Source organism: Natrix helvetica (assembly GCF_964273705.1).
Source record: "Natrix helvetica genome assembly, chromosome: 1".
In the NCBI taxonomy this organism is placed as follows: domain Eukaryota; kingdom Metazoa; phylum Chordata; class Lepidosauria; order Squamata; family Natricidae; genus Natrix; species Natrix helvetica.
The window spans coordinates 366,649,526-366,676,317 of record NC_138548.1 but is presented as its reverse complement, the minus strand read 5'-3'; the positions used below and the strand labels follow the sequence as shown (position 1 = coordinate 366,676,317).

At 42.3% G+C, this 26,792-nt stretch overlaps 1 protein-coding gene across 17 annotated transcripts in view; it reads right to left on the bottom strand.

The window, feature by feature from the left end:
• Positions 1-26,505, bottom strand: part of LOC309391609 (zinc finger protein with KRAB and SCAN domains 3-like) — a 145,200-nt gene extending 118,695 nt beyond the window's left edge. For 2 of the 17 annotated variants that reach the window (XM_081952261.1, XM_081952267.1), the window contains exons 1-3: positions 8,562-8,694; positions 3,959-4,032; positions 1,790-2,387 (exon numbers count right to left, since the gene is read on the bottom strand). In XM_081952261.1, coding sequence (XP_081808387.1) covers positions 1,790-2,209 — 420 coding nt within the window. In that variant the 5' untranslated portion in view covers positions 2,210-2,387; positions 3,959-4,032; positions 8,562-8,694. The other 15 variants (XM_081952260.1, XM_081952268.1, XM_081952269.1 and 12 more) reach the window with 15 other exon arrangements.
• Between the last annotated feature and the right edge of the window lie 287 nt (positions 26,506-26,792).

Below are 26,792 nucleotides of genomic sequence, written 5' to 3'. Positions count from 1 at the left end.
AAATACGGAATAGATCGAAGGTTAAAAAGCAGGGTAGTTATAATGTGCACATTTATATCTTAGTATGTATGACATTGATCTTGCCAGGATAGTTACACTGTGTTCAATGCTTTAATTTGTGTTTAATAAAAAACTTTTTATAAAAAATATAAATAATCAGCAGTGAAAGGAAGGATTCCCACTTTTTGTCTGGGTCTGTCTGTCTGTCTGCCCACCTATCTGTCTATCCCCATGTATCAACAAGACTTTCAGCATCTGGAGAGAATCAACTGGCATGGGCCATAAAAATCCCACCCATTACTCACTCAAATCCACCCAAAGTTTGCAGAACAAAATGTGTATATGCGTGTGTGTGTGTGTGTGTTCTTTTTTTACCATTTAAGTAAAAGGCTTGTGGTGTTCCCAGAACAAATAATCCATGCTCCAAACCTTTATTAAAGAGAGGCACTCAGGGATTTACATGGGTGTCATCAATGGACAAAAACACACAAGATCTGTTTCTTTTGTTCCTCAGATTACAAGGAATCCACTCCTTGTGCTCCAACCCAAAGGCTGAAGAAGAGAAATCTGCTTAGAAAGATAATTTCTCATCCTTTCCAAAGGCGGATTGTTGGCCCAAAATTCCAGGTACAAATTAAGAGTATTAGAAATTGCTTTAAAGATCTGGCCACCCTCTTTGGATTTTAAGAGTTTGCTTCATCTTTTAACCTGGTGCCATTATTTTTCTTATCCCTGGTTATAAACAAGGCACTTTGAAAACTATAAGGGGACCATGTGATTATTCCAGTTATTATTGAGTAGTCTTCCACAATTCCATGTCAAAAGAATTACTAATAGGATCCCTATTCAGCAAAAATTCACATTGTGAACATTTTATGTTTTATTATCCCTCTCTTACTTGAGTTGGAGCTTCAACCAGTCTTTCAGCATCACCATAAAGGGGACTCAAATTTGTTCTATTCTTCCCTGAGAGGGAGACAGAAAGTTTAAATGGATAATTAATAAAATAGCAGGACGCATTCTACAGAAGAGACGAGACAGAGAAGGTAAGACAGCTGGAATCTCTCTCTGGAATGGGTGGACTTTTGATTACCATTTGACATGTCCTGACTTGAGGATTCAGGAAACATCCTCGTGGAACACAGCTCCCGAGGGGGATTGGATGGAATCCTCTTTCTCATAGGTTCTCTGCTCTGCAGAGGGAAAGACTTGGAGAAAAGAGAATAGAAAAATACATCACACAACATGAAGTGGATTCTAGTTCTCAATAAACAACTTCAATTCCCCAGTATGGGAACCACATCAGCTATTTTCCAGTCCTCTGGCACCGGGGAATTGCCAGAGGACTGGAAAAGAGCTGATGGGGTTCCCATCTTCAAAAACGGAAATAAAATAGATTCAGGAAACTATAGACCTATCAGCCTGACCTCAATACCAGGAAAGATTCTGGAAAAGATCATCAAGCAACGAATTAGCGAACACCTAGAAGTAAACAAAGTAATAGCCAAAAGCTTGGAGAAAAGAGAAAAGAGAAATACATCACACAACAGGAACTGGATTCTAATCCTCAAAAAACAACTTCATTGTATCTGTCAATGAGCCTAGAATGTGCAAGAACAGCTGTCTCCAGTCTACGCTCTAGAATGGATAATGGAACAATGTCCTGCAATAACTAGTGAAACATCTCCTTCCACGTGTTATGAAGACAAGAGAAGTATAGAAGGTAGGGGTGAAATATTCAAAGACATTCTCTATTCTCTTCTGGACTTCCAAGGCGAAGGTCTCTCACCTGCAATTCGACTTGCTCCTTCAGCTCCTCTGCCTGGCTCAGGAGGAAGCCTTCCGCCAAGGCCACCGCTTGGCAGCTGGTCTCTGTTCCACACTCCCGCACCCAGCTCTTCATCGGCAGGGGCAGAAGGGCCAGGAGCTGCTCCAGAACAATCAGGTCCAACATTTGGGTTTTAGTGTGCTTTTCTAACTTCAGCCATTGACTATAAAAGTTGTGGAGTTGGCTGCAAAGTCCTCGGGGACCTTCAGCCTCCTGGTATTGGATGTTTCTGAAGTTACAAGGCTGAATCTCTGAAGGGATGATGGTCTTCTTCTCCAGGATCTTCTGCCCAGTTCTTGCCCAGCTCTTCTTACAGCTGCCTGGCTGAACATCCAATGCTCCTTTTCCAATTCCCCCATTTGCTAACGGTTGTTTCTGCATTCTTTCTCGGTCTGGTAAGGAAATTCCAGATAGTTCTGAGGAATCATATGGATCTCCAAACACCTTTCAATTCATAGGGCTATTCCTGGAGCTTCAGGATTGGTCACAAAGGCTATCCAGGATTTTCACTCAAGAGTACTTTTTGTTGTTAGGAAGGTTGTTGTGATGACTCGAGTTTCTGCATCGGAGATGGAAAAGAAAATACATTCAAAGAATAAGAAGGTGATGGACGTAAGCTCTGAACAACATTAATCTTCATGATTGAGAAGATCATAAAGGATGCAATGGTATTGAGCAGATGGATCCTGCGGGTATTGTATGTGTGTCCATCAAGAGTGGTGCAAAATATGGTAGCAGCTTTCAGCAAGACATGGCATATATTATATTGGAATATAAACAAATACAATAGCAGAGTTGGAAGGGACCTTGGAGGTCTTCTAGTCCAACCCCCTGCCTAGGCAGGAAACCCTATACCGTTTCAGGCAAATGGCTATCCAACATCTTCTTAAGGACTTCCAGTGTTGGGGCATTCACAACTTCTGGAGGCAAATTCTCTTCCTCACTGATTAATTGTTCTAACTGTCAGGAAATTTATCCTCAGTTCTAAGTTGCTTCTCCCCTTGATTAGTTTCCACCCATTGCTTCTTGTGCTACCCTCAGGTGCCTTGGGAAATAGTTCTTTGTGGCAACCCCTGAGATATTGGAACAATGCTATCATGTCTCCCCTAGTCCTTCTTTTCATTAGACTAGACATAATGCAATTCCTGCAACCGTTCTTCATATGTTTTAGTCTCCAGTCCCCTAATCATCTTTGTTGCTCTTCTCTGCTCTGTTTCTAGAGTCTCCACATCTTTTCTATATTGTGGCAACCAAAACTGAATGCAGTATTCCAAGTGTGGCCTTACCAAGGCCTTGTAAAGTGGTATTAACCCTTCACGTGATCTTGATTCTATCCCTCTGTTGATGCAGCCTAGAACTGTGTTGGCTTCTTTGGCAGCTGCTGCACACTGCTGGCTCATATTTAAATGGTTGTCCACTAGGACTCCAAGATCCCTTTCACAGTTACTACTATTGAGCAACGTACCACCTATACTGTACCTGTGCCTTTCGTTTTTCTTGCCTAAATGTAGAACCTTACTCTTTTCACCATTGAATTTCATTTTGTTCAAGTTTGTCAAGATCCTTCTGTATCTTAAGCCTATCTTCTGGAGTGTTGGCTATTCCTGCCAGCTTGGTGTCATCTGCAAATTTGATGAGTTCCCCATTTATTCCCTCATCCAAATCATTGATGAAGATGTTGAAGAGTACTGGGCCTAAAACAGAGCCTTGGGGTACTCCACTGCATACCTCCCTCCATGTAAATGCAGCAAATGTTTTATATTTGGATAATTTTCTATTTATTTCCCCCCCCCCAAAGGGTGGGCTTATTTTTTTTAAAAAAATTAAAGTTAGATTTGAGTTAGAGTTGAGTTGAGTTAATTTAAAGTTAGAGTGTCACCATAGATTATGTTAGGTTGCGGTGGGATAGGATAAATTTATTGTCACTTTGAATGTACACTAATCGGCATACATTAAATTGAAATTTCATTGCATACAGATCTCAGAGTGTCACCATCTCCAATATACAATATTAAAACCTAACAAACTAAATACATAAATACATAATTATGCATATACTCACGTACATTATATGACACACTGGAGCAACAATTCTATTTCCAATGAGAAAAATGAATCTTGCAACTTCACCCGGTGGAAGGCATGGGGAACAAAGCTTTTCACAGAATCCGCTTGTCCTGCGAGAAACACCTCAAAACCTCCTCCTAGAAGGGAGAAACAGAAACAGACCGTAAAGTGGAGTTGTGGGGCCTCTAACAATGCTTTGAGCTTCCTGTTATGCAGCAGTATCCTGAATAACAGGATGCTAGCTTCCTATAATCTTCTTGGCTATCCGTATCACTCTATGGACTTTCCATCCAGATTTAGCCTACGTTTAGAGTTCATACAAGATGTCAAAATTTAAGGACCTCATCTCAAAAACTGGTTAACTCACCCCACCCCATTACTCTTGTCACATTTCCTATTACCTATTGTAAGGTTCCAACAGTTTCCCCGAGCCATTGAAATGCCAAAGAGAGTGAGGCTCCAGACCAGGCTTACAAAAAAATATCAACTTTTATTTATGGCCATAGCAAAAGCTGGATGACAAAACTATACCCGAAACATACAAACAAATGCATGTAAGGAATAGCCACACTCTGCAAGAGTGGCTCAGAGTGTTATATACTCATTTTAGGCAGATAGAAACAAAGTTTATCCAATCAGAGACAAAGAGTCGTTACCAACTTATTGCATCCTTTTGTTCAAGCTCCTGTCTTACCTATGGAGGATTCCTATAGCCTTGGGTAGGGGGTGGCAGCCAATGTTCCCTCTAATTTTTTTTCAGTGTGAGCAGAAAAGTATAGTGTTTGAGTGGCACATTTTCATGCCTGAGCACCTGAATTTTTTTCACAAATGTCACCTAAGACAACAACGAAATCAGTATTATTTGAAACTCAAAGTTATGTTTCTTCAAGGTACTCGCTTAATTAAAAGTGTTATATAATGTCAGTATCACTTAACAACGCTCCTGCTTAGCAACCAAAATGTTTGCTCAGGAACTCTGGCATTTGAAGCACGCAAGTCTTAAAGCTGTCAAGTTACAAGACCCTTGCACCCCTAACCCTTTAGGAAAAAAAAACCCCAGGGGTCTTCAAACCTGACAGCTTTAAGACTTGTGGACTTCAACTCCCAGAATTCCTCCTCCAGTCATGTTGGCTCAGGAACTCTGACATTGAAGCGTGCAAGTCTTAAAGCTGTCAAGTTGCAAGATCCTTGCACCCCTAACCCTTTAGAAAAAAAAAACCCAGGGTCTTCAAACCTGACAGCTTGAAGACTTGTGGACTTCAACTCCCAGAATTCCTCCTCCAGTCATGTTGCGGTGACGTCATCTGCGTGGATCCATCTTCGGCTTTTTTCACAGGGGGCAGGGCTGCTGCTGAAGACGCCGACGACGAGCCCCTGCCGCCACCAGAATAACAGCTGCCTCCTCCTCCTCCTCCAACAGCACCACTACATTTGGAGTGAAGCCGCCAAAGCTCCCGCTGGCGCCCCCCTCCACTCGGAGCACCGCATTACCCCTGCTGCCTTCTCCGCCGCCACCATGCTTTTGAGAAGCCATGAGGCCTTTTTCCCCTGCTCCCGCCCCCTCCGCCGCCTTCCTACTGGCTCCCGCGGCCTCATGGCTCCTCAAAAGCACAGCAGAGGAGGAGGGGGAAGGGTAACGCGGGGCCCAGCTCAGGTGCTCCGAACGGAGGGGGAGGCGCCGCTGCCATGGGCGGGGGCGCCGGCGGGAGCTTTGGCGGCTTCATCTCTGCCGCAGTGTCGGGTGCTGTTAGAGGAGGAGGAGGCGGCAGCAGATATTCCGGTAGCGGCAGGGGCTTTACTTTAGCTGCAGCTCCGGGCGCAAGCAGCTAGGATTGGCCGCCCACAAAGGACCTCCTCCCTGGGCTTGCTTTCCTGGCGTCAGTCGCCCCGCGCTCACCAAAACAAGTCCGGGGAGGTCCTTTGCGGGCGGCCAGTTCTAGCCGTCTGCAAAGGACCTCCCCAGCCTCCGGCGCCTGTGACAGCAGAAAGCACTGCGCGGCAGTTGGAAACTGCTGCGCGGTGTTTTCTTGCCACCTGCGCGGGCGCGCAGCCACACACCTTAGAGGGAACAGTGGTGGCAGCCCCCCTTTGCCAAGTTGTTCTTCAGCAGAATGCTTTAAGGATTTATGAGCCAGGAAAACTCCCTGGTTTGGTTCCTTTATCCATGGGACCTGATATTCCCGTGTAACAATTTCTTCTATGTTTTCAAGAATGTGCCTAGCTTTGAAGCCAAGAATAGAAGGGAGATGCAGCAGGGAGATAACATTTGGAGTAATGCCATCCAGTATTAAGGTTACAATTTGCTAGGCTAGAAAACAACTAATTTCTGACAGTATACAATAATATAAGCAGAAGCCAATATTGAGTCATATATTCCTACACCATCTTCTTATGAACTTATGATTATAATTTTGCTGCTTGTATTTTACGATTTATACTATTATATCCTTGTATGATTTATGTGCATTGCTTAACTAGTATCCTATGACTATCACCAACGGTTGTATCTTATGATGGATATATTTTTTACGATTACTATGGTCAAGATTTATCACTTATTGCTTGTATCTACACTTAGGCACTTGAGACAAATTTCTTGCGTGTCCAATCACACTTGGCCAATAAGGAATTATATTCCAAAACAAAAAACGGCTTGAAAGAACACAACTTAAAATGATGTTCACCCACCCTCTTAAGCACGGAGGAATTGAGCCTAGCTTATTCTCTGTCTCCAGAAAAAGCATGCATGGTTTTAAGCTTAAATGTCCAAAATGGAAAACCAAAGAAAGTACCAAGGAAAAAGGTTGACTAATTTAAGTAGCGAGAATCCATCCCCAAAGAGAAAATAACCCAAATAAAACCTTTTGAAACCACTAATGTCAGAGGAGAAAGTGGAGAATCCTATTAGGTACTTTCACTTCTCTGCAACTGGGGCATCTACTGACCAATCCTTCTTGATCACTTTCTAATAAAATGAAATTCAATGGTGAAAAGAGTCAGGTTCTACATTTAGGCAACAAAAACGAAACGGAATGCACAGGTACAGTGTAGGTGGTACCTTGCTCAGTAGTAGTAACTGTGAAAGGGATCTTGGAGTCCTAGTGGACAACCATTTAAATAGGAGCCAGCCGTGTGCAGCAGCTGCCAAAAAAGCCAACACAGTTCTAGGCTGCATCAACAGAGGGATAGAATCAAGATCACGTGAAGTGTTAATACCACTTTATAAGGCCTTGGTAAGGCCACACTTGGAATACTGCATTCAGTTTTGGTTGCCACGATGTACAAAAGATGTGGAGACTCTGGAGAGAGTACAGAGAAGAGCAACAAAGATGATTAGGGGACTGGAGACTAAAACATATGAAGAACGGTTGCAGGAACTGGGTATGTTTAGCTTAAGAGAAAGAAGGACTAGGGGAGACATGATAGCATTGTTCCAATATCTCAGGGGTTGCCACAAAGAGGGAGCCAAACTATTCTCCAAGGCACCTGAGGGTAGAACAAGAAGCAATGGGTGAAAACTAACCAAGGAGAGAAGCAACTTAGAACTGAGGAGAAATTTCCTGACAGTTAGAACAATTAATCAGTGGAGCAGAAGTTGCCTCCAGAAGTTGTGAATGCCCCAACACTGGAAGTCTTTAAGAAGATGTTGGATAGCCATTTGTCTGGAACAGTATAGGGTTTCCTGGTATAGGGTTTCCTGCCGAGGCAGGGGGTTGGACTAGATGACCTCCAAGGTCCCTTCCAACTCTACTATTGTATTATTGTATCGACTTCTATCAAAGACTCAAAAGACTGGATTCATACATTAAAAACATGCTTTTTTGATGTCCATTTCCTACTTCTTTATTCTAATGATCTAAGAGAGGGAGAGTTAAAAACAGTCCTTTAATTAAGTTGGAGAAACACCACTCATCGGGCACACGGTGTGAATGCTTTTGCACCTCGGTCCCTGCAAGGTCTCCCTTCTTTCCAGCGGGAAGAGCCCCTTTTGCGGTCTGTTTGTTTATTGGATTTATATGCCTCCCTTCTCCCAAAGGACTCAGGGCGGCGTACAACATTAAAAAAACACATATCACAAAAGTTAAAAAGGGAATTAAATAAAGTATCCAATACTTTATCGTGGGAAAAAAGTCGTGGGAAAAAAGTCGTGGGAAAAGGCTGGGAAGCAGCACCCCCGTTCCAGTCCTCGCACATCCGTCCTTGCATTCAGAGTCAGCATTTATTTATTATTTATTTAATTTGACTTCTTAGTCGCCCCCTCTCCCCCCAGGGACTCGGGGCGACGTACAACAGCAACATCATAACAATATAATATGGAGGAGGTAGAAAATAAATAAATAAATTACAGTACTTTGAAGCAATTAAAATCCCAATAACAGTTAAAATTTAAAATTAAAATTAACAATTAAAAATGCCCAAGAGGTGGAGAAGATCTAAATTTAAGCAGCAGAATCTCTGCCTCCACTCCCCCCAATAAAAGGGGAGAAACGCCCCCGCCCCTTCTGGGGAGCCCCATATCTCTCCCCCACCCCCTCCTGGCTCCTGCATGGGTAATGGTGGCAGGGGAAGATGGGACTCCGGACTCCCATCCCGCAGGAAGACTTGTCCCGTCTCCACGCGCCCCTCCAGCGCGCGACCCTTTTGCACGGGCAGAGCCGCCACTCACGCAAGTCTCGGGAGTGTCTCGTCGGGATCCGCATCTTTGCAAAGGCATCCGGGCAGCCTCTCCGCCTCGCGCGAAGGCACCGCTTCCCACTCACGCCTAAAGACACTCCCGGCGAACTTCTGGGAACACACATCCCTTGGGTTGGAGGAAGAGCCCGGCGCATGCTCTGTTTCCTCCCGAATGTGAGATCGCCCCCTGGTGGACTCTGCAAAGTGCCAGGATACCCTGAAAGAGCGGGAAAGATGCGCCTATCTGGTTTGAGGGGAAAATAGGCATGGGAGTAGGGGAAGGGATGATGGGCATGGGAGTAGGGGAAGGGATGATGGGCATGGGAGTAGGAGGAAAGGCTGTCGGAGAAGAGCTCAGGCGTCCCCAGAGTTGGCAGCTTCTCCAATCTCCCTCTCCTTCCCGTCCGTCTGTGGTGATGGAGAAAAATCTCTCTGGAGGAGTTGGACTCACTTCCCTCAAAGAACAGGCGCTGGCGGCTCAGCTGGGGTTGGATGAGGCCGCAAAAGGGAGTTGTGGGATTCATTGTCTAGTTGAAAATCAACAATCAGCAGCCAAAACTTCCAAGAGAGAACCATGGTCATTTTATTCACTGCTTTGCAACCAGGGTGGACCACATCGCACAGGCAGGTACACTGGACACGCCCAAAATCATCCATACATTTGCCTTATATTCTCTAGATACAAATTTACTTCCCACCTTTCCCTCATTGGCTTAGTCATTATGATGTTGCAACCTATCCAAATCGTCTACCCCGATCTCCACCTCGATTACATCTCCGATGACTCATAATTCTATTGCCCCCTGCTCTTATTTAATTTCCTTTAATGGTCCTAGTTCCTAGGCATTGTCTCTAGAACACCGGGGACCAATCTCAAGGCCTGTGGACCGGATGGCTGCGGGGTGCTTAAATCTAGGCGAGAAGGCCTGCCTGGAAAAGCAATTTACTATAAAACAGTGGGGTATTCATTTAGAAATAAAAGGTTTAGTGGGGTATGAAGAATAAGTAATAAGTGTTTGCCAGTAATATCTGGTAGAAGAGATAAGAAAATGGTTATAGTAAACAACTGTGGAAAGAAATAAGGGGGGGAAATGCATCTTGACCCTGTGTGACTCCACCGTGGCCACCCCCAGTCATACACACCCCTGACCCTCCGAGTTCAGAGACAACCCTGATGTACCCTCAATGAATTCGAGTTTCACACCCCTGCTCTAGAGTAACTATCATATCAGTAAATTCTGTTTAAGGCAGGCTTGTAGCATAAGAGAGGTCTTCCTATATACAATTTACAAACTTCAGCCTAGTTCATGAAATTAAAAATGTATACAATGTAGTTTCTTCACAGATCAACAGGTCTTCTTACAATTCTGTAAAAACAATAGGGTTTTTTCCACACAGGCCAAACCCTGTCAGAAATGGCCAGGTGGGCAGAAGATGAGGACCAGGAGGCTCTCTGAGAAATACATTTTGTGTCTTGTGGTTGCTGCAAAGTCCAGCTTGAAAGGGAAGAAGATGGGGCAAGGAAGCCACAATCAGGAAAACGGGAGATTTTTCACCGTTTTTGTTCTCTACTTCTGCACATACACTTGCACTTGTCAAATGTTTGGCTCCAGGAGAAGCCAAGAATTATCCAAAAGAACGAGGGGCTGCTTGTGAGAAAGGAAATAATACTGAGGAAAAAGAAAACCAGTCCCAAAAGGGGGGGGGGGGGAGTTGAAACTGCTGGAGGTTTCAGAAATTTTACCTCAGGAGCCTCCTTGGAGGACAAATGAAGAGGGGTCAATTGTGTCTCAACTCTGACTGTAAAAAAAGGGGAAACTACAAAATGATGGAAACAGATTATGGAAAAGAAAATATAAACTTAAAATATCATGAGGGGCAAAAAAAGTCAAAACCCCTTTCCTAATTCAGTAAATATAATTAGGAAATGCATACGTATATTTCAACAATTAAAACCTAACATTTCAAAAGATTCCCACGCAAATGTATTTGTATACGGAAATACAGCCATTGGTCCTCTTGAAGTTTTTTCCAGATTTCAGATTTATATGGCTTCTACATTGTGTGGATCCTTTTATGGTAGTTAAGATAACTGTTCATAATAAAACCTTTTCCACACAACATACATTTATAAGGCTTCTCCCCTGTGTGAATCCTTGCATGGGTGTTCAGATACGTCTTCGTAGAAAAACTCTTTCCACATTCCATACATTTATAAGGCGTCTCCCCTTTGTGGATCATTTCATGGGTCTTAAGATACATCTTTGTAGAAAAACACTTTCCACATTCCATACATTTATACTTTTGCCCTGTGTGGCTCTTTTTATGGCCAATAAGACCACTACAGTCAGTAAAGCATTTTCCACACTCCATGCATTTATATGGCTTCTCCCCTGTATGGATCCTAGTATGATAAATAAGTTGACAGTTCTTAATAAAACTCTTTCCACACAGCATACATTTATAAGGCTTCTCCCCTGTGTGGATCCTTTCGTGGGTCTTAAGATATGCCTTCCTAGAAAAACTCTTTCCACATTCCATACATTTATAAGGCTTCTCCCCTGTGTGGATCGTTTCATGGGTCTTAAGATACGTCTTCGTAGAAAAACTCTTTCCACATTCCATGCATTTATACTTTTGCTCTGTGTGGCTTTTTTTATGTCCAATAAGACGACTACAGTCAGTAAAGCATTTTCCACACTCCATGCATTTATATGGCTTCTCCCCTGTATGGATCCTAGTATGATAAATAAGTTGACAGTTCTTAATAAAGCTCTTTCCACACTCCATGCATTTATAAGGCTTCTCCCCTGTGTGGATCCTTTCATGGGTCTTAAGATATGTCTTCGTAGAAAAACTATTTCCACATTCCATACATTTATAAGGCTTCTCTCCTGTGTGGATCCAGTAATGGGAAGTAAGAGATGTAGTAGATAAGAAGCTCTTTCCACACTCCATGCATTTATAGGGCTTCTCTCCTGTGTGGATCCGGGAATGGGAAGTAAGAGAATTACTTTGAGAGAAGCTCTTTCCACACTCCATGCATTTATAGGGCTTCTCTCTCGTATGGATCCGGAAATGCAAAGAAAGAGAACTCTTAAAAGTGAAGCTCTTTCCACACTCCATGCATTTATATCTTTTCTCCGCTTCGTGGATCCTTTTATGGTGAATAGGTTGATTGTCCTTAATAAAATGCTTTCTGCACTCCATGGATTCATATGTCTTCTCTCCTGCATGGGTCCTTTCTGGAGATATACAGGACCCATTATTATGGGGAACAGACAGGGTCCATTTATAGCTTTTTCCATTATCTCTACATATATAATCTTCTTTGATTTGGATTTGACCGTGTTTATCTGTATCTAATTTGTTTATCAATAGTTTTGGACATTCTTCATTATATTTCGTTTTTATTTTTCCTTGCTGGGCCACAGAGGCTTTCATTGCTTCAAGGACAGAAGATGAACTTTCCTGCTTGCAATTATTTGACTTGTTTCTCTCATGGCTTTCTACTTCCATTAAAATTGTAGGGTTCTTCAAACTGTATCTACGACTGATCATTTTGAATAGTTCTCTGGAATCGTCATCTTCCTCCCCATTATTACCTTCAAAGAAAAGTAAAATGAAAATAAGTTTAAAAGAGCAAAACATAGGAAGATTGAAAATAATGAAAAACAACCTGCTTCAAACTTTTTAGATACAGAGAAGCTCTTCAAGAATTTGATCGGGACTTTCTTGATTAAAATTTTGGAAGATACATTTACGTTTATGTGGCAAGAGAAAACCATGGATTAAATATCAAATTCTCCAAATTTCAAAGGAAATGGAAAGATTTGGTTTCCCAATTTAAAATTGTACTTTGTATTCTGCACTTTGTATAAGAAATGGGAGTTGCTCTGATATAAAAAGAATTTATATATATACAGTGCTTTAGACGTCAAGGATATTTGTGGTATGATACATTTAGGATCAATCTAGGTTTCAAAACCGTAATGTTACAAATGCCACATTGAGAATATGAAGCAGATAGAAACTCAGACTGTGCCCAAAAACATCCTTAATGGCTTTCAGAAGAAAAAAAAGCTGCAAGGAAAGACAATGGATAACATATAGAGAGCAATTGGAACTTGAGCTATGGAAATACCAAATGAGGTTAAGAATGAAAAAATAGTATAGTTCTCAAATATTGTTCAACAACATAAAGCATAAATGTTAATATCCAACTGAAATCAGAACACTTTATTTTGGCACTAATCAACTTTCATAGAAGATTGTTTCCAAGTATGATAATCATAGTGAGAGTATTAAAGAAAAAAAACTAGAAGCGCTCTACAATAATTAGATGACGGAATGGTTGAAGATCACTGAATTATCAATGATGACTAATGATGACTCTGATCAGGGAAAGGATAGTATCTATATTTATTAGTGATTGGAAACCCCGATGGACTTTTGGCTAAAAAGAAAAAGAAAAAATGAACTTGTGATCAAATTTACGTTTGAAGATTAAAAAGGATAAATTATGTAAAGGAGGAAAAAAATGATGTAACCTTATTAAAGAGGGGAAAATATAACTATTACTTTCTCTTTTCTCTTTTTAAAATTTTATCCTACTTCTTTCTTATTCATTAATCATATTACTGCATCTTCTTTATTTTCTTTTCAAAATTTGTAGTTTTTATTCTGCTAAAAAGTCTTGTATATTCTCACCCAAAGAGGCCACGATCCTATAGTTTTCCAGCATGACTTCCCGATATAGTTCTTTTTGATGATCATCCAGCTGAGACCACTCCTCTTCGGAGAAATACACAGCCACCTCCTTAAAGGACACAAGACCTTCCTGAATGAGAAGAAAACAGAACAAAAATCAGCAGTGAAAGGAAGGAATCCCACTTTTTGCCTGTGTGTCTGTCCACAAGTCTGTCTATCCCGGTGCATCAAAAAGACTCAGCATCTGGAGAGAATCAACTGGTATGGGCCATGGAATTTCCACCTCTCACTCACTCCAATCCACCCAATGTTTGCCGAAAAAAGTGTGTGTGTGTGTGTGTGTGTGTTCTTTTTACCATTTAAGTGAAAGGCTTCTGGTGTTCCCAGAACAAATAATCCATGCTCAAAACGGTCATTAAAGAGAGGCATTCAGGAACTTATATGGGTGTCATCAATGGACAAAGACACAGAAGCTCTATTTCTGCTGCTCCTCAGATTACAAGGAATCCACTCCTTGTGCTCCAACCCAAAGGCTGAAGAAGAGAAATCTGCTTAGAAAGATAATTTCTCATCCTTTCCAATGGTGGATTGTTGGTCCAAAACTCCAGGCCCAAATCAGAGTGCTAGAAATTCCTTTAAAAGCTGAAGAACCTTAATCCGGATTTTAAGAATCTGCTTTATCTTTTAACCTGGTTTCATTATATCACTGGTTATAAACAAGGCATGTTAGAAACTGTAAGGGGACCATGTGATTATTCCCGTTATTATTGAGTAGTCTTCCACAATTCCATGTCGAAAGAATTTCTAATAGGATCCCTATTCAGCAAACATTCACATTATGAACATTTTATGTCTTACTATCCCTTTCTTACTTCAGTTGGTGCTTCAACCAGTCTTTCAGTACCACCATAAAAAGGAGTCAAATTCGTCCTATTCTTCCCTGTGAAGGAGACATAAATGTTAAATGGATAATTAGTAAAATAGCAGGAGGCATTCTACAGAAGGGAAGAGACAGAGAAGGTAAGACAGCTGGAATCTCTCTTGGGAATGGGTGGTCTTTTGATTACCATTTGACATGTCCTGACTTGCGGATTCATGAAACATCCTTGTGGAACACAGCTCCCGAGGGAGAATTGATGGAATCCTCTTTCTCATAGGTTCTCTGGTCTGCAGAGGGAAAGGCTTGGAGAAAAGAGAATAGAAAAATACATCACACAACATGAAGTGGATTCTAGTTCTTCAATTCCCCAGTATGGGAACCACATCAGCTCTTTTCCAGTCCTCTGGCACTGGGGAACTGCCAGAGGACTGGAAAAGAGCTGATGTGGTTCCCATCTTCAAAAAAGGGAAAAAAATAGATCCAGTAAATTATAGACCTATCAGCCTGACCTCAATACCAGGAAAGATTCTGGAAAAAATAATCAAGCAACGAATTTGCGAACACCTAGAAGTAAACAAAGTAATAGCCAAAAGCCAACACGGGTTTGTCAAAAACAGATCATGCCAGACTAATCTTATTGCATTCTTTGACAAAGTGACAAAATTAGTGGACCAGAGGAATGCCATCGATATAGTTTACTTGGGTTTCAGTAAGGCTTTTGATAAGGTAGACCATAACCTACTACTAGATAAAATAGAAGAATGTGGGTTAGACAGCATCACCACCAGATGGATTCGTAACTGGCTGACCAACCGCACTCAACGTGTGGTCCTCAATGGAACTGCATCTACATGGAGGGAAGTATGCAGTGGAGTATCCCAAGGCTCTGTTTTAGGCCCAGTATTCTTCAACATCTGATGAGGGAATAAATGGGTAACTCATAAAATTTGCAGATGACACCAAGCTGGCAGGAATAGCCAACACTCCAGAAGACAGATAGAGAAGGATCCTGACAAACTTTAACATTGGGCACTATCTAATAAAATGAAATTAATGATGAAGAGAGTAAGGTTCTACATTTAGGCAACAAAAACGAAATGCACAGGTACAGTATAGGTGATACCTTGCTCAGTAGTAGTAACTGTGAAAGGGATCTTGGAATCCTAGTGGACAACCATTTAAATATGAGCTAGCCGTGTGCAGCAGCTGCCAAAAAAGCCAACACAGTTCTACGCTGCATAAACAGAGGGATAGAATCAAGATCACGTGACAGGTTAATACCACTTTATAATGCCTTGGTAAGGCCACACTTGGAATACTACATTCAGTTTTGGTCGCCACAATATAGAAAAGATGTGGAGATTCTAGAAAGAGAGCAGAGAAGAGCAATAAAGATGATTAGGGAACTGGGTAAAACATATGAAGAACGGTTGCAGGAACTGGGTATGCCCAGTTTAATGAAAAGAAGGGCTAGGGAACACATGATAGCAGTGTTCCAATATCTCAGGGGTTGCCACAAAGAAGAGGGAATCAAACTATTATCCAAGGCACCTGAGGGTAGAACAAGAAGCAATGGGTGGAAACTAATCAAGGAGAGAAGCAACTTAGAAATGAGGAGAAATTTCCTGACAGTGAGAACAATTAATCAGTGGAACAGCTTGCCTCTAGAAGTTGTGAATGCCCCAAAACTGGAAGTCTTTAAGAAGATGTTGGATAGCTATTTGTCTGGAACGGTATAGGGTTTCCTGCCTAGGCAGGGGGTTGGACTAGAAGACCTCCAAGGTCCCTTCCAACTCTCCTATTGTATTGTATTGTATTTAAACATGAAGGACAGATCTTGAAATCCTCCCTATTTTTGTTCTTTTTTCTTCTCATTCAGGAAGGTCTTGTGCCTTTTAAGGAGGTGGCTTTAAGACAATGCTGGCTGCCGGACACTCCTAATTGGCTGAGACACAAGCCGCCAGCTGGCAGGAGGACACAGCCTCCCTATAGGTCCGCCCTCTGACAGCTCCATACAAAGCAGAAGCGTGATGTGATTAATGAATAAGAAAAAAGTATGATTAAAATAGAGAGAAAAGGCAAATCCTATTAGATACTTTCACTTCTCTGCAGCTGAGGCATCTTCTGACCAATCCTTCTTGATCGACTTCTGTCAAAGACGCAAAGGACTGGACTGATAGATTTTAAAATATGCTTTTTTGATATCCATTTCCTACTTCTTCATTCTAATGATTTAAAGATAGAGAGTTAATAACAACCCTTTGATTAAGTGTGAGAAACACCACACTCATCGGGCACACGGTGCGAATTCTGCGTATCAGTCCCATATTTGCACCTCCGTCCCTTGCAAGGTCTCCCTTCTTTTTTTGCGGGAAGAGACCCTTTGCGATCGTGGGAAAAGGCTGGGAGGCAGCATCCCAGTTCCAGTCCTTGCACCCAGAGTCAGCAGGAGGACTTCGATCCTGCCTCCACTCCCCCAATAAATGGGGAGAAACGCCCCCTCCCCTTTTGGGAGCCCCCATTTCTCTCCTTTGTTGGGAGAACTCCCGGATGGAACCTGCGCTGGAGATGGCGGCAGGGGAACATGGGACCCCGGAATCCGACCCCGCAAGAAGACTTGGCACGGCTCCACGCACCCCTCCAAAGCGGGACCCCTTTGCAAGGGCAGAGACGCCACTCACGGAACTCGGGAGTTTCATCGGGATTCGCGTCTCTGCAAAGGCATCCCGGCAGCCTCTTCGCCTCCCGCAAACGGCCCCGCCTCCCACTCACACCTAAAGTCCCTCCCAATGATCTACCTGGAAAACACGTCTCTCGTGCTAAAGGAAGAGCCGGGCGCATGCTCAGTTTCCTCCTGAATCTGAGAGCGCCCCCTGGTGGACTCTGCAAAGTGCCAGGATTCACTGAAACAGCGGGAAGGGAAGCTAGACATGGGAGGAGGTGGAAAGGATCCCTGTCCGAGAAAAGGCTCTCCAGTGGTGGTAGCTTTTCCATCTTCCTCTCCTTCCTGTCCAGGAACCGGTTGTGGAGAGGGAGAAAAATCTCTCTGAAGGATTTGAACTCCATTCCCTCAAGAATAGTTGGCCTAAAAGCTCTGCAGATTGGACGCCGCAAAAGGGCCCAAATCCTGTCAGGAACAGCCAGAAGATGACCACAAGGCTCTTTAGGAAACACAATTTGTATCTTGTGCTAATTGCGAACGTCAGCCTGAAAGGGAAGATGGAGCAGGGAAGCCACAATGAAGAAAATGGAGATTTTTAAAAAAACCTTGTTTTTGTCCTCTAGTCGTGTATACATACCTGCACGGGTGAAGACAAGAATTATTGGAAAGACCAAGTGACTGTGAAAAAACTAAATAATGCTCATGAAAAAGAAAACCAGTCTCAAAATGGGGGAAAAGTTGAAACTGGTGGACGTTCCAGAAATTTCACCTCACAACGAGCCTCCTTGGAGGGCAAATGGAGGGGAGAAATGGCGTCTCCTCTGCAACAGGAGAAAACGGAGAACGGCAAAATGATGGAAACAAGATGATGGAAAAGGGAATATAAAATTAAAATACCACGAGGTGCAAAAAAAGAGGAAGCATGTTTTATTTAGGGGTTGAATACCAAACACCCTCAGGAAATACAAGTAGGAATTTAAGACCTTTCTAGAATTTAAGGCATCTAGGATATCTCTAGATGAAAAGTACAATTGTCGTCTAATTTTGTATGGCTCCCAGTCTGATTTCCATTTTTGCAATGCAACATTGGACAATAACTGGCAGAAAATTCAAATTAGTGCCTTTTCCCCATTTTGAGATTCATCCAGGGTTACTATTTGAATAAACAGCTTCAATCCAGCAGGAGCCTCTGAAACTCAGATGTTTGTCCCCCCACCCAAATGCTTCCCCCACATTTTTGCCAATAAACAATTGTTAGGACTTTTCTCATTATGGTATAATAAACAGATACAAAGACAGGATTTGTTTTTTCCCACAAAAATTTTATTAGACATACTTAAAACTCCCACTCCTTACTTGCAAAGTTCATGCTAACCACACTTTATTTTACTCTCTTCCTATTACTATAGGTTAGCAACTATTTCTATCTTACTGGATATATCTATTTCTATCTTCTTTCTCTATGTTTATATACAAAAACTTTTTTCGCTCTTGTGTGGATTTGTCAAAGGCTCCCACGGGTACTTTTTCAAAAGGCAACTGGAATTTCTATTTTCTTGAAGATGTTTCGCTTATTCAAGGAGATACTTCTTCAGAGAAAAAGATGCTGCTTGGATGAGAAGTGAAAGGTTTTCAAGAAAACACATTGGAAGTCCTGTTGCAGTTTGAAAAAGTACCTTTGGGACAACAAAGATCTGGATGTATGAGAATCTCCATAGACATTTGTCAGGCTTTCTTCTCTACTCCCCAATCATAATCCTCTATTACTGGAGCTGCTTTGGAGGATTCTGCACCCTGGCCAATTGCATGAAGGGCTGTTCCCTGGATTTTTAGACAGGGAGATCTCATTTTTATCTGGCGGTTCTCTCCGCTGTCTCTTAGCCACTCTTGGAGCTCCACAAATTGCATTTCCCCCTCATTTCCAGCTTTCTCCTTCTGTACAACAGACTCTCCAGTGAATAAGGGGCTACAGTTGTTGTATAAAGAACCATTGATATGAGAATCTCCCTAGGCATTTGTCAAGGGGATTTCTGCCACTTCTCATCTTGAAGCTTTTTCCAGATTTCACAAATATATATGGCTTCTACACTATGTGGGTCCTTATATGGGAGTTAAGAGATCGGTTCATCATAAAGCTTTTTCCACACACCATACATTTATAAGGCTTCTCCCCCGTGTGAATCCTTTTATGAGTGTTAAGATTACTGTTTGAGGAAAAACTCTTTCCACATTCAATGCATTTATAAGGTTTCTCCCCTGAGTGGATTTTTTTATGGGAGGTAAGGTTACTACTGGCAGCAAAGCATTTTCCACACTCCGTGCATTTATACGGCTTTTCCCCTGTGTGGATCCTACTATGGTAAATAAGTTGACTGTTCTTAATGAAGCTCTTTCCACACTCCATGCATTTATGTGGTTTCTCCCCTGTGTGGATCTTTGTATGTGCAATAAGATCACTGTTCTTACGGAAGCTCTTTCCACACTCCATGCATTTATAGGGCTTCTCTCCTGTATGAATCCTACTATGGCAAATAAGTTGAGAGTTCTTAATAAAGCTCTTTCCACATTCCATGCATTTGTAGGGCTTCTCCCCTGTATGGATACTACTATGGTAAATAAGTTGACTGTTCTTAATAAAGCTCTTTCCACACTCATTGCATTTATGTGGTTTCTCCCCTGTGTGCATATTTATATGTACAATAAGATCAGTGTTCCTAGGGAAGCTCTTTCCACATTCCATGCATTTATATGGCTTCTCTCCTGTGTGGATTCGTTTATGAAGAGAAAGAGAAGAATTTTGACAGAAGCTCTTTCCACATTCTGTACACTTATACGGCCTTTCCCCTGTATGGACTGAGTAATGGGAAATAAGAGAATTACTAGATAAGAAGGTCTTTCCACATTCCTTGCATTTATAGGGCTTCTCTGCTGTGTGGATTCTTGTATGTGAACTTAGATGAATTCTCTGTATAAATGACTTTCCACACTCCATGCATTTATAAGGCCTTTCCCCTTTGTGGACCATTTTATGTAAAAAAAGATTTTTGAGTGAGCTGAAGCTCTTCGCATATTCCATACATTCATAGGGCTTCTCTCCTGTGTGGATCTTCTTATGATCGTTAAGTTGACAGTGTGTAGGAAAGTTCTTTCCACAGTCCTTGCAGTTATACATCTTATTCTGTTTGTTCATCCTTTTATGGGAAGTAAGACTCCTTCTCCGAGTAAAAGTATTTCCACACTCCATGCAATTATAGGGCTTCTCCCCTGTATGGATCCAGTAATGAGAAGTTAGAGAACTACTAAGAGAGAAGCTCTTTCCACACTCCATGCATTTATAGGGCTTCTCCCCTGTATGGATCCGGTAATGCGAAGTAAGAGAACTACTAAGAGAGAAGCTCTTTCCACACTCCATGCATTTATAGGGTTTCTCTCCTGTGTGGATCCTTTTATGGGAAGCAAGACTGTTGCCCCATGTAAAGCTCTTTCCACACTCCATGCATTTATAGGGCTTCTCTGTTGTATGAATCCGGGAATGCAAAGTAAGAGAAGTACTAAAAGTGAAGCTCTTTCCACACTCCATGCATTTATAGGGCTTCTCTCCTGTGTGGATCCTCATATGACATGTAAGGTAAGTATTCCTACTAAAGCTCTTTCCACACTCCATGCATTTATATGGATTCTCTCCTGTGTGGGTTCTTTTTTGAGATGTACAGGACCCATTTTTATGAGGAAGAGACTGGGTCCATTTACAAGTTTTTCCATTGTCTCTACATAAATAATCTTCTCCTTTCGTTTGGGTTTGATTATGTTTATCTATATCTAATTTGTTTATGAATAGTTTTGAACATTTTCCAATATGTTTGGTCATTATTTTTTGTTGCTGGACCACAGAGGCTTTCACTGATTCAAGAACAGAAGATGAACTTTCCTGATTGCAATTATTTGACTGGTTTCTATCATCGCTTTCTACTTCCATTAAAATTATAGGGTTCTTTGTATTGTATCCACAACTGACCATTTGCAATAGTTTCCTGAAATCTTCATCTTCTTCTCCGCCATAACCTTCACAGGAAAAGAAAAATAACTTTAGGGAAAAAGAATAAAGCATCGGAAGTTTGAATATAATGAATAACTAACCGCTTCAAACTTAGAGCAAATCCTTCAAGAATGAAGGACTAGAATAGTGAGACTATTATAAACAAAAAAGTGGAAGGACTCTACAATAACTAGAATGGTGGGATGGTTGGGGAAGATGAAAGAATCCTCAATGATGACTAAATTATCTCCGATTAGGCAGAGGATAGTATTAATATTTATTAGAGATTGAAAACCACTGACTGGCTTTTGACTGAAAAAAAAAATTGTGATCACAGTTGTGTTTGAAGATTAGAAAGGATAAATTATGTAAAGGTGGGCACTATAATGTAACATTAAAAGGGGGAATTTGCCTTTTCTCTCTAATTTCATCATACTTTTTTCTTATTCATTAATCACATTACTCTTCTGCTCTGTATGGAGCTGTCAGAGGGCGGACCAATAAGAAGGCTGCGTTCTCCTACCAGTTGGCTGCTTGTGTCTCAGCCAATTAGGAGTGTCTGGAAGCCAGCAATGTCTTTAGGTGGTATTGTAACACCTTCTTTATTTCCTTTTCCAAATTTGTACTTTTTATTCTGATAAAATGTCTGGCATATTCTTACCCAAAGAAGCCACGTTCCTATGATTTTCCAGCATGACTTCCCAATAAAGTGCTTTTTGATCAACACTCAGGTGAGACCACTCCTCTTCGGAGAAATACACAGCCACCTCCTTAAAGGACACAAGACCTTCCTGAATGAGAAGAAAAAAGAACAAAAATAGGGAGGATTTCAAGATCTGTCCTTCTTGTTCAAATACAATACAATAGCAGAGTTGGAAGGGACCTTGGAGGTCTTCTAGTCCAACCCCCTGTCTAGGCAGGAAACCCTATACCGTTTCAGACAAATGGCTATCCAACATTTTAAAGATTTCCAGTGTTGGGGCATTCACAACTTCTGGAGGCAAGCTGTTCCACTGATTAATTGTTCTAACTGTCAGGAAATTTCTCCTCATTTCTAAGTTGCTTCTCTCCTTGATTAGTTTCCACCCATTGCTTCTTGTTCTACCCTCAGGTGCCTTGGAGAATAGCTTGACTCCCTCTTCTTTGTGGCAACCCCTGAGATATTGGAAGACTGCTATCATGTCTCCCCTAGTTCTTCTTTTCATTAAACTAGACATACCCAGTTCCTGCAACCGTTCTTCATATGTTTTAGCCTCAGGTCCCTTAATCATTTTTTTCCGCTGCTATCACTTCAAAAGTGCCTCTTTTCTGTTTCAATGGACTCGGGGGATTTCTTTCATGGGATTTGAACGGAGGCAGGCCTGACAACTAGGACTATCTGTCTTTCTAGAATAGATAATGGAACAATGTCCTACAATGTCCTGCAACAACTAGTAGAATATATCCACATGTTATGAGGAACAATTATTGAAGGGAAGAGTGAAGAATTCAAACACATTCTTTACTCCCTTCTGAACTTCCAAGATGAAGGTCTCTCACCTGCAATTCGACTTGCTCCTTCCGCTCCTCTGCCTGACTCAGGAGGAAGCCATCCACCAGGGCCACCACTTGGGAGCTGGTCTCTGCTCCACACTCTCGCACCCAGCTCTCCATCGGCAGGGGTAGAAGGGCCAGGAGCTGCTCCAGAATAACCAGGTCCAATGTTTGGGTTTTAGTGTGCTTTTCTAACCTCAGCCATTGACTATAAAAGTTGTAGAATTGGCTGCAAAGTCCTCAGGGACCTTCAGTCTCTTGGTATTGGATGTTTCTGAAGTTACAAGGCTGAATCTCTGAAGGGATGATGGTTTTTTTCTCCATGATCTTCTGCCCAGTTCTTCCCACAGCTGCCAGACTGAATAGCCGAGGGACCTTTTCCAGTTCTGTCACTTGCTAATTGTTTCTGCATCCTTTGTGTGTCCTGTAAGGAAATTCCAAATAGGTCTGAGGAATCTTGTGGACACCTTTCAATCCATAAGACTATTCCTGTTGTTGCACAGCTGGCCACAAAGGCTATCCAGGCCTCTTCACCCAAGAGTTAACTTTTTGCCGTTAGTAAGTTTGTCGTGATGACTCTAGTTTCTGCATTTGAGATGGAAAAGAAAATAAGTTCAACAAATGAGAAAGTCATGGACTTAACCAGTGAATAACATTCAACCTCATGGAATGGAGTCTTTTCCTAAGCTGGTAAAAGTTTGGAGTGGCATTGCACAAATGGATGTTGTGTATGCCTGTCTGTCCATCAAGTGTGGTGCAAAAAATGGTCTTAGTTTCCATCAAGAACTTGTCATATCAAATCAATTTCATTTTGGGCAGAATTTCTATTTCTTTTTCCTCCAAATGAAAAATGGCTTTAAAAAAAAATTTTTTTTTAATCTACATTTACCCTACACTTAGGGTTCATGCAAGATGCCAAAACTTAAAGAGCCTAAGAAACTGGAACGGAATACAGAAATCTTACAAACGTTTCTTGTGCATCATATCGAGACATTTAGCCATTAGACATTCATTAAGGATATTTCTTGCTCTGGTCAAGTTTGTATATTTGTAATTAACTGGAGCCATAGAGAAGAGATAGGGAGGAAGTTCAAAAAATGCCATATCCCAAGAAAGAAAAGTTTACCCTTCTGTCAGGGGTCTCAGTGAGGGAATGTAAGAAAACCCCTAACAAGGAATAATACTGAGTGAAATGATCCTGGGAAGGGACAAGATTCTAACAATGCCATGCAGGTTGAGTTCACATCAAATGAAATGGCAAGGAAATTGTTAAATAAGTAAGCTCCCCGTTAGGAGAGGGAGTGTGCAGAGAAGCGTAATGAGAGTGGTATGCAAGAACACGCACAAACCAGCATACAGGGACACTGAATAGTATAAAATATAGTAGTTTACTATGTGAAAATATAGAGGTATTCAGAGTTCAATTTACAGTCCAAGTCATACAGGGTGCAGTCAGTCTGTTATCAATGTTCTCAGTTAAGGAATGATCCTTTGAACACAGTCCAATATCAAATAATCAATTTAGCACACAAAGTAGCTAACAGTAGCAAAAACACAGTACTCACAATACACCGATCAGCGTCTAACAAACAGAGAGCTAACAGTCATTCTGGCTCTCTCTTATGGCTGCTTGAGGTAACAGCAACCATTCACATTACAGTAGTACTTAAAGCTACAGTACTACCATCCTGGTTTATATATTGCTGACCCAACTGTTAGCTTACATTTCTAACAGAAATGACTCCAGCATATGATGCTCATTTTCTATTTTTCACAGTTTGCTTTTTGGGAACAAAGTCATACTATAAGACAAAGGCTGCTTCACACAATTTGCCCTGAATCCAAACTGGTTAATCAACTGTATGGGCAAGGTTCCTATGAAACAGAGGACTTGAAAGAACCTTAAAATGATGTTCACCCACCCACCTAATCCTGGATGATCTTACGCTAGTTTAGTCTTTGTCTCTAGAAGAAGCACTAAAGATTTGCCACTTACATGTCCCAAATGGAAAACCAAAGAACATATCAGGAAAACAGGGTGACTAATTTAACTAGTAAGGATCCATTCCCAAAGAAAAAATAACAAGAAAATCTCTACTAATATCAGGGAAGAAAATGGGGAACCTTATTAGCTATTTTGACTGCTCTGTAGATGGGGCAAAATCTTCTCGATCAGCTTGTAACAAAGACTCAAAATACTGAATAAGTGCATTCAAAATATATTCTGGATTTCTATTTCCTAGTTATTTATTCTAATGTTTTCAAAAGAATTGGGAGTTAAGAACATTCCATTAAACAAAAAAATGTCAAAGGTCGCAAACAGGGAATATTAAAGAGGAAGAGTGGAATGCTTCCCCTAAAGGAGAAATTTAGAAACATGCTTTTGTGGGAAGCCCCCACCTCAAAAGAATGATGTATTTTGGGAAATATTTTAAAAGGGCGAATCTTAAATTTTCCTAAAGGAGAAATGGGAAAAAATCTCAAAAGAAGCAGAAGCCAGTCTCCCTGGCCCCAAGCAATACAATACAATACAATAGTAGAGTTGGAAGGGACCTTGGAGGTCTTCTAGTCCAACCCCCTGCCTAGGCAGGAAACCCTATACCATTTCAGACAAATAGCTATCCAACATCTTCTTAAAGACTTCCAGTGTTGGGGCATTCACAACTTCTGGAGGCAATTTCTGTTCCTCTGATTAATTGTTCTCACTGTCAGGAAATTTCTCCTCAGTTCTAAGTTGCTTCTCTCCTTGATCAGTTTCCACCCATAGCTTCTTGTTCTACCCTCAGGTGCCTTGGAGAATAGTTTGACTTTCTCTTCTTTGTGGCAACCCCTGAGATATTGGAACACTGCTATCATGTCTCCCCTAGTCCTTCTTCTCATTAAACTAGACATACCCAGTTCCTGCAACCGTTCTTCATATGTTTTAGTCTCCAGTCCCCTAATCATCTTTGCTGCTCTTCTCTGCACTCTTTCTAGAGTCTCTGCGTCTTTTCTACATCGTGGCGACCAGAACTGAATGCAGTATTCCAAGTGTGGCCTTACCAAGGCATTATAAGCAGAAACTGAGGAGGCCAGTTTTTAGAAATGCAGATTTGGTCATCCATTCAAGACAGGATATTTCAAAAGCAGCAAAGTCTGGCTGCTAACAAAGACGGTGTGATAGGATTACAAAGTAACCCCTCACCCAAGACAGGAGGAAAGCCACAATAGGAATTGCCCAACACTAGAACACAAGCGCCTTCATTGCATCACCCCCAAGAACAATACAGACTTCAAAGGCACAGAAACCTGTAAAGATCCATCCATACTCCAACCGCTTTTGTTCACCTGACCCAGACAGAACTGCATACTGTCTTTGTGGTTCTGTTCCGATAAACCTTCTTTCCAATTAGCCTACATGCTGTTTCCAGGGTCTTTCTCCCTGCTTGGAACTGGACCAGATGGATTTTCCTTCCAACAGCAGCACCCCGGTCAACTCCCAGACTTTTAACGAAGTTTGAGAAACACCGGCCTCTTTGGGCACACAGTGCACTTCCGTCCCTGTAACGTTTCCCTCCTTTTCTGCGGGAAGAGCCCTTTTGCGATCGTGGGAAAAGGCTGGGAAGCAGCACCCAAGTTCCAGTCCTTGCACCCAGAGCCTCCCCCTAGCCCCACGCCTAGGCTACAAAGAAAATGGGGGGGAAACGCCCCTCCTGGCGACTCCCATTTATCTCCCCCACCCCACCCCGCGTCTAGCTCCTGCAAAGGAAAGGGCAGCTGGGGAACATGGGATCCCGGACTCCGACCCCGGAGGAAGAACTTGGCCCCTCTCCAAGCAACCCTTCCACTGCGGGACTACTTTGCACGGGTACAGCGGGCACTCACGGAACTCGGCAGCCACGTCGGGATCCGCGTCTCTGCAAAGACTTCCCGGCAGCCTCTGCGCCTCCGGGAAAGACCCCGTCTCCCACTTACAGCGGGGGAGGGGACGTGGGGGGTGGGAGGGGCGGACTCGCCTCCAGCCTCTTCAGAGGAGCGGGAACAATTGTCACATGCGAGTGGAACAGAGCGGCGCATGCTCAGTTCTCTCCAGAAGCTGAGAGCGCCTCCTGATGGACTCTTCGCAAAGTGCCAGCATTCCCTGAAAAGGCGGGAAAGTGGAGCCTATCTGAGGGCAGTGGGTGGAGGAGGAGAAGGATGATGGGTATGGGAGTAGGATGAAAGGCTCCCTGTGGGAGGAACGCGTTGGCGTCCCCAGCGGTGGAAGCTTCTGTGGAGATGGGGGAAAAAAATCTCTCTGGAGGATTTGAACTCACTTCCCTCAAGAACAGCCACCCTGAAGGGTCAGCAGAGATTGAAGGGGGATTCAAAAGGAGCCAAATCCTATCATAAATGGCCAGGCGGGCGGAAGATGAGGACCAGG